This window comes from Pinus tabuliformis, chromosome 3_1 (genome assembly GCF_031772625.1).
Source record: "Pinus tabuliformis cultivar Carrire ecotype Pingquan chromosome 3_1, CPIR1, whole genome shotgun sequence".
Classification (NCBI taxonomy): domain Eukaryota; kingdom Viridiplantae; phylum Streptophyta; class Pinopsida; order Pinales; family Pinaceae; genus Pinus; species Pinus tabuliformis.
In genome coordinates, this window is record NC_142301.1 from 188174162 (window position 1) to 188183264 (window position 9103).

A 9103-nucleotide genomic window follows, 5' to 3' on the forward strand; every position below is an offset into this window, starting at 1 on the left:
AATCTCTCTTTGCAATGCCTCCTATAAGATCCTTGCCAAACTCTTAGCCAATAGACTCAAGCCTCTGTTAGGGAACCTGATCTCCCCTCTGCAGGACGGTTTTGTTAAAGGAAGGCACCTCATAGACAATGTGATCCAAGTGCAGGAAGCCCTCCACTCTAGCTACTCTCGGAAGGAAAAATGTATGCTCATCAAGTTGGATATGTCAAATGCTTTTGGCCAAGTTAAACTCTCATTTCTCTATAAAATCATCCTCTCCTTCGATTTTAGTGCTGATTTTGTCAACTTGATAAAACCCTGCACACACAGACCTTGGATAGCCCCCCTGGTCAATGGAAGTCCTTCTGACTTCTTCCAAGCTTCTAGAAGGCTCTGCCAAGGATGCCCATTGTCACCCTTTCTTTATATCTTGTTGGCAGAATCCCTAAGCAGAAAGCTGACAGCGAAAATGAAAGTAGGCACTATCCCAGGTATTAAGGCAGAAAGAGGGGTGGACCCTATAAATCATGCCCTCTTTGTAGATGACTCTCTCCTTTTGGGAGGGGCCTCGATTAAAATAGCGAAGGCTTTCAAAGAAATCCTTCAACACTTTTGTTTAATCCCAGGAGCCTTGATCAATAAAAGAAAACGTGTAGTTTATGGCTGGAATGTAGATCACCGAACTATCCTTCGAATTGCCTGCATATTGGGATTCCCTGGGTATGACAAGTGGGAAAAGATTAAATATCTAGGCCTTCCCTTAACCTTGGGACCAAACCCTCCCTCCCTATGGACTGAAGTAATTAGCAAGATAAAAGCAAAAATAGCATATTGGGGAGGCCAATGGCTAACAAAGGCAGGGAAGTTGGTTTTGATAAAGGCAGTCCTCTCCGCCCTTCCCATCTTCCAGTCTTCCCTTCTGCTAGCTCCTAAGTCTGTCACAAAATAGATCTCCAAACTCCTTCAGGACTTCCTATGGAATGGGGGCAAGGGAAATTAGAGCAAGTTACATTTGGTAAGATGGGATATCCTAAATAGACCACTCCAGCAAGGTGGGTTATAGATACGGGATCCAGGCTTAGCAAATCTGGCTCTTAGTGGAAAAATCATATGGAAATTGTATGCAGATAAAAATCATCCTGTCAGCAAGAACCCCCGGAAGAAATACCTATAAGGAGTCTCCCTGAGAAACCTCAGAACTGCTTCTACTCCAACAGGAACAACAATATGGAATTTAGTCAGAAGAATCATCGACCATATATATTAGCATTTATATAGAATACTGGGTAATGGGCAGAGAACCTTACTTTGGGAGGACACCATTCAAGGGAATGCCCCATTGGCCATCCTAAGTTTCTGTAACGATTTAAAAATATGTCTAGTGAACAAAGGACTTCTCTGGCTTGCAGGCATATGTTCTTGGGACAACAAAGGGAATTGGGCAAGATGGACTTTTCCAGGGGTTCTTAACCCTCTGGAAACACAAAAAAACTTGCTCTGTGTAGCACTTTCTGGCCTCACCCTTGTCCATCGTACATCCAAAGATAAATGGGGGTGGGGAAGAACCAGAATTTATACAACAGCTCAAGGATTCTCCTCATTACAAGCCACACACATATCTTTGCTGACTCCGAAGCTCTAGAAATCCGTTTGGTCTCCCTTTTGCCTTCCAAAGGTGAATTTCTTCACTTGGTTACTTATGCATAAAAAGGCACTAACAGTAGAAAATCTGAATAAAAGAGGCTTCCACGAGCCCTTTAGATGCTGCCAATGCACTTCTTCTATCAAAACCTCTGACCATTTATTGGTTGACTGTGTTTTCACACAAGAAGTTTGGAAGGTGGTCCTCCACGAACTTAGCGTACCCACCCCCTCCCAGATTTCAGTTGTTACTCTCTACACCTCCTGGGCAGATCAAAACCCTGAGAAGAAATCTAAAAGCACAGGCTGGAAAAACATTTTGCAAGCTATTCCAAAATGCCTTTGGTGGAAAGTGTGGTTGGCTCAAAATGGGTGCATTTTAACAACAAGATCCTGAAATCAAGTGGAAGTTGCCACCAAAGTAAAAGCTCTATTGTTGGACATAATAGATAAACCAACTTTTGCCTTTATATTATCTGCAGAATTCTCTGCATGGCTAAGACCCTGCATGCCAAGAGAAAGGAAAGATTCAATCAACAAACCGATGAAAGATCCTACTCAGCACCTGTGTCTCACTGCAGGTGACTTTCTTAAGTGGTGGCAGGGGACACCAAAAGCCACTATCTTCTTTGATGGAGCCTCCAAGGGGAATCCAGGCATTGCAGGCGCAAGGGGATTGATTCTTTCCCTAAACAGATCGGAAAAAACTAGTTTCAGTTGGGGCCTAGGCATAAGTTCGAACAATCAAGCAGAGAGTTACAGCCTCCTAAAAGCTTGCCAGATTGCAAAGGAGTTAGATTACAAATCAATCCAAATATTCAGAGACTCGGAGCTTCTGATAAAGCTCTTAAACTCTGAAGATTATTTTAGTAACCCAGCTTTAAACAAAACCTTGCAGAGAATTCGAAACACTTTGAAAGACTTCGACACAGTCGACTCATACCATATTCTGCGGGATTTAAACAAACAAGCGGACTCGCTGGCAAATAAAGCTTGCCTGCTGCCTCAAGGTAATCTTAGCCTTAATGGAGGACCCTGCTCGATTCATACTTTTCCTTAGACAATCTACAAAAGGTAGATCTGCTTTTTAGAGGGAGAGTAGTATTCGATATCTTGAAAGTCATATTCAGGATCGCCAAGCAACAAGTAGATGGAAGAATAAGCACACGGACTATCAAGTAAAAAAAACAGTACCAGAATGTACAACAACAGATGGTAGAAGGAATAGCCGTAGAAGGAACAACAACCAGAATGAACACCAACATAAGGAATAACACCAAAAGGAACAACAAGCAGAAGGAACAACAGAAGAAGGAACAGCGTCCGAAGGAACAACAACAACAATAGAAGGAACAATAGCAAAAGAATAGCGATCAGAAGGAACAACATCAGAAGGAACAAAAAGTAGAAGGAACAACATCAGAACAAACAGCATTCGAAGAAACAACAAGCCAAAGGAACATCAACAGAAGGAACAACAGGCCGAAGGAATAGCAAGGCGAAGGAACAATAGATCAAAGGAACAGCATTCGAAGGAACATCAGGCCGAAGGAACAACAACAGAAAGAACAACAACATAAGTAACAGCACCCAAAGGAACAATAAACCGAAGGAACAGCAGTTCAAAGGAACAACATCCGAAGGAACAGCAAGCAGAAGGAACAGCAACCAAAGGAACAACAGGCCGAAAGAACAGCAAGTAGAACGAACAATAGGAGAAGGAACAACAAACTTAAGGACAACGAAAAGAAAAGCATAAGGAAAAGGTCGCAGAATTTGCTCTCCCAGAGATAAAATGTAAGACAAAAAACAAGAATAGCCAAAAAAACTCACAGAACTTTTGAATATAAGCATAGGAGAAGGGACTACCATCAGCTCATTCTCATTGGTCAGTGTTTAAAAGCTATTGTCGATTGTAATAGAAGCTTGCTCCACTTTTGACAATAAATACATTAACCGTCCTTGTTAAAAAAAATTATGTATTTTTTTTGGAAGTTTCAAATTCTATCCATAAAAATTTCAAATTTTATCCACAGAAATAAAAATAACAAATATATTTAATATTAAACTACATTGATATATAATTCTAAATGCTAGAGTCTCTAAATACTAACCTACATTAATATAATAATTCTAACCTGCATTAATATATTTAGTATTTAAATACTCGTTACCTGGCTAGGTAAATATTTAAAATTTAACCAAAAACACGGAAGTAAAACAGATAAAGCGTACATCACAATTATATTATCGCAAAACATGGTGTAGCATGCGCGCAAACAAAGCAGAATTGGAATCCGAATTATATATATAAACCATGGTGGACACAGTTAATTTCCGAAAATATTATGTTACATGCATCCGAATTTTATATATATAAACTATGGTCGATACGGTTAATTTCCAAAAATATTCTGTTACATGCACGCAGATAGAGCAAATCAAGCGAAAAGAAGAGGGGAGAAATATCAAAAGTTCGTGGTATTCACATACACATCCTGTCAAATAAAGCAATAGAGAATCTTCATCATCTAAAACAGAGAGGCAGGTGATGGGACTGAACGTACAAAACACTAGGTGATGGGACTCAACAGTCTAACAGCACGGTCTCAGCGAATGTACGATGCTGGCTGAATACGAGTCACGCGAATCACAAAGTTCAAACAAAACAAAAATTATTAAAAAAAAATTAATTTTATTTACAAAGTTAACATTATGATTGGTTTTTAAATTTTTGGCCAAGGCTCCATTTATTGGATCGTCAAGGCAAATCATGTAATCCTTTTCCGTGTAATTAAAATATTATTAATTTTCAACCTGGCAACCTTTTCCCAGGTTAATTTCGTGGTAATGACAAGTTCGACCTTCTTCAACCAGAAGTTCTGTCTATCCACAAATTCTACGAGTCTACCTGGTATCGCTGTTGTTGAAATTTTTAGGTAGCACTAGCTATGAAATGGAGAAAATGCTGATGGTGGATGTTCTTTGGGCCACAATGCATACGCCACCACCACGCGAAGATATAATCAGAATTAGATTACGGAAAATCTAATTAGAATTGCAGTCTATAAGAAAAGCGAACAAATGGAAAATCTAATGCTATATGATATAAAAGAGAAAATCTAATTAATATTAAGACTAGAATGACCACGCAAGAAATCAAGTCTCTGTTATCCTCTATCGTAATTCAACCAACAAAGTCGTTATTTTGCAATCTACTATTTATTGATTACATGAGCGTATCGCCTCCTCTCTGCAGAATAAAAGAAAGAGGCAAATGAGTGGTAAAATTTTGATAGACAGGAAAATAGATATACATAACCAATCATCTTCTCTACTATGAAGGTTATAGCCTTATAGCGAGTCTGTAGCATATGAGATACTAGGAGGAGGAGGATCTCCAACTTCGGCATGGAGGAAGTTGACAAAGAAATCGGGCTTGGGAGGTTGGGGAACTTCGAGGGTTCCTTGCAGCATTTTAGCAACCTTTCCCATGGATGGCCTTTCATCTGGTCTGCTTTGAATACACCAAAACGCTGTCTTCGCCATTCTTTTAATCGCCTCCATCTGAAGGCCATCATTTTTTACTCCACTCAGAATACTTTTGTCAACCACCTCCTCCACATTCCTCTCTAAAACCACCCAATCAAAAGCCTTCTGTGGAAAGAACGATTGATCATCCTCGACAGCTGATTGACTGAAGCATATATTCCTCCTTCCGCTAATAATCTGCAGAAGCACAATCCCAAAACTGTATACATCTGCTTTTGCACTTATAGCTTCGGTTTTCTGCATCCAGTACTCGGGTGCCATATATCCAGGAGTACCTTTGATGTTCGACACGCTCAGACTGTGTTCTCTATCTACCAGCTTTGCCAGCCCAAAGTCAGAGACCTTGGGACAAAAGCTCTCGTCCAGCAATATGTTGTCCGGTTTGATGTCACGATGGAAAACCCATTCCAGGCACTCTTCGTGCAGGTAGGCTATGGCTCTCGCTACCCCCACTGCGATTCGATATCGTGAGCTCCAGTCCAACACAACTGTTTCGCCATTGCCCTGCTTATCGAACAAATATTTGTCTAATGACCCATTTGGTATATACTCGTACACAAGCAGTCTGTGTTCACCTTCTGTGCAGAAACCCCACATACGAACAAGGTTGAGATGATGGATTCTCCCTATAATTGTCACCTCTGCCCAGAATTGCCCTTCGCCTTGAGATACCCTCTTGAGCTTCTTCACTGCAATCTGTCTCTGATCGGGAAGAACACCTCTGTACACCGTCCCGAATCCTCCTTTGCCCACTTCATTGCTGAAATTATTAGTGGCCGCTTTCAGCTCCGCGTATGTGAATCTCTTTGGTCCCCCGCCTGAAAGATTATGTAGAATATCCAAGTTGAATATTCCGGCGCTGTCTCTATATTTGGAGTACTGCCTCAGAAAAATCCAGAAAGCCAAAACTCCACAAAAAAGCTCTATGCCAAATACGGAGCAAATTATTATAAGATCACGCGTTGTGTGATCGGAATCGTTTGGTGGAAACGGCAGACTGAAACCAGCATCGCAAACATTTTCCGCCACAGAGAGCATACCCGTGTATGGATTTTCATTTGAGACATTTTTCTCTTTTGCAGACAGCTTTAAGTACGTGCGCGCTTGCGAATCTGGAGACCAATATCCGTTCAGTAGTCTGTTGGAATGGAATGCACAGTATCCGCTGCCGTCCAATTTATTTGAGAAACCCAGACATGTGCAATTTTTCAAACAAGCCGACATACAGTCATCCAATCTCACACCAGACATGATTGTCTGATTCCCTACTCCACTAAAACTGACGTAATCCACCGGGATAAATTGATAATCGACACTCTGATAATTAGAAGTGCATAAAGACTGGGGAAATTGAACAATTCTCTGGCAGCTGCGAGAATCAGTAATATTTGGACGGAAGCCGGGTGGACATTGGCATACTGGCGTACTGTCGTTCAATTCGGGGGTCTTGCAGATAGCGTTGTCTCCACAAGTACCGTGAATTTGACAACGCTCTTGCACTGCTTCAAACACTACTTCCCAAGAAGAAGCTGAATCCCCATTCCAACTGTAAATTCGGAGATTTCCGTCGTGGTCTAAAGTCAATCTTCTTAAGGGACTGGCCGGATCCCCACTGTCTGATGCCATCAATATCGACTTTGAGTTGCTTGAACTTGTAAGATTCCCATCTTCGCTTAAACTAAGAAACACACGAACACCCAGACTAACTGCCACATTATTATCTATCCAATTCCAGTATCCTAATTCGCTCTCTTTATAATACAAGGAGGGCGTTTGAGTGTTGGACTGAGAGGCAGAAAAGATATAGACACCTGAGGCGTAGGTACTGCCATTTCTGGGGGACACCAAACTCATTTCCTGGAAGAAATTCTGTGTTGGAAGAAGAGTAAAAGTAGGAGAGTCGAAGCTCTGCCAGACATGGATATTCTTGCTTGTATTGAACACCAAATTCCCTGAGTCTAACAAAACCAGACCCATTCCAACATCGGTTCCATTGGAAGTGTTGATCGGCGCACTCCATATTCTCCCTTGAGCATCAGAGTCAGATAAGGTGAGATTTCCATTCTCAAGGGTCAAGGAAGAATTGTAACCTACTAGATGATCTCTATTAGCCATCCACGCCACGGTCCTCTGAGGACCGTTGGCATACCATACAGCAAAAGCATAATTATTTGGCGAAACATTATAGAAGCCAGCACAGAATATCCCATTTGGAGAAACCAAGTATGTGTTATTCCCAGGCTTCCAGCCGGGATTTTTCAGCCGAGTAGAGGAGAGAACTAATTCCTTCCCTTCCTCTCCTTCCCCACAACCCAATAAAATGAAGAAATGCATTAAAAAAATTGCGAGGAAACCCCGTGGCCTAACGTCCATGGCTTTTAACTTACGAGAACCAACCTTTCTCCTTTGTTTCACCGATTGAGGCAGAGATCCCTGGAACGTTAGTAGCAATGCAATCCTTCCAACATAGATTCAATCACCACTTATTTCAGATCTGAACGTTCGGCGAATATATTTAGAGACCTGCAAAACTGCCTTATTCAATCACCACTTATTTCAGATCTGAACATTCGGCGAATATATATATAGAGAGAGACCTGCAAAAACTTCCTTCCTCGTTATTTTGGAGAAGAAAAATCATGAGTGGCATGCTGAGAAGAATTTCGATGATCTGACCCTACAATCAGCCTAAGGATGGTCATTCCGCCCGACTCAATGGTGTGCATGTGGATAGTGCAAAATTTTCTTGCGTGGCAGGTTTGCGTTGATTAATTAACCTCAAGTCTAATTCAATTGGGAATGTGCAAAGATCTTAATTTTTTCATTCTGGGAATCAGTTGCTTTCTTGTCTTATCCGGGTTTGATAATGGAGCCTTCTCTTTCTTTCTTTTAAACCTTGAACTTACTTTTTTTGAAAGCTTTGTACTGGTAAATGACCATTTTCCTCTCCGCTTCCCTTGACCAAACACGGTTCATAACCAGTTGAAAGATGTGTCGTGAGTCTAAGGATTATTGTGTATGGTTGGGTGGCAACATAAAATATGGGTCATAATCCTTCACAATTTTATTTTTATTTTTTATTTTTGGTTCCTCTTCCCTCTTTCTACTAAAAGCTTTGTTCATAACAAGTGTAATACAGCTGCAACTTATTTTTATTAAAAATAAATAAATAAAAATAAAAAATTATTCAAAAAAAACTTTATATCATAAAGTTTTACAATTTTTATTTTATTTTTTGTTTTTGGCTTCTCTCTTCTTTTGACTAAAGACTTTGTTCATAACAAGGATAATACACTTGTAACTGTTTTTTATTAAAAAATAAATAAAAATAATTAATAAAAATAAAAGTTATTTAAAAAAAGACTTTGTCGAAAATAAAATAATAAAAATAACAAGTTATTAAAAAAAAATAGTATGTGAATGGGAAAAAATAATATTATTATTTTTTAAATTTATTGGTTTCGTAAAGATATTGGATGCTTCTAGGAAACATTAAAATTGTTTGTATTTTATTGATTACTTGTAATTTTTATATTTTATACTTTATTTTTTATTTTTGGGTCCTCTCCCCTCTTTTGACTAAAAACTTTGGTCATAACAAGTGTAATACACTTGTAACTTTTATTTATTAAAAAATAAATAAAAATAAAAAGTTATTCAAAAAAACCTTTATATCATAAGGCTTTACAATTTTTATTTTATTTTTTATTTTTGGGGCTTCTCTCCTGTTTTGACTAAAGACTTTGTTCATAACAAGGGTAATACACTTGTAACTATTTTTTATTACAAAATAAAAATAAATATATAATAAAAATAAAAAGTTATTTAAAAAATGACTTTGCCGATAATAAGTGTAATACATCTCTAGTGTTAGTAATGGGTTTTTATTAAAAAAATTTAAAATAAAATAATAAAAATAACAAGTTATTAA

The 9103-nt window shown here is 39.0% G+C and overlaps 1 protein-coding gene across 1 annotated transcript; it reads right to left on the reverse strand.

The window, feature by feature from the left end:
• Positions 1 to 4974: 4974 nt before the first annotated feature.
• On the reverse strand, positions 4975 to 7545 carry LOC149186431 (putative receptor protein kinase ZmPK1). The gene has a single exon (XM_089409338.1). The coding sequence runs from the start codon at positions 7543 to 7545 to the stop codon at positions 4975 to 4977; it is 2571 nt and encodes an 856-aa protein (XP_089265464.1).
• Positions 7546 to 9103: the final 1558 nt, after the last annotated feature.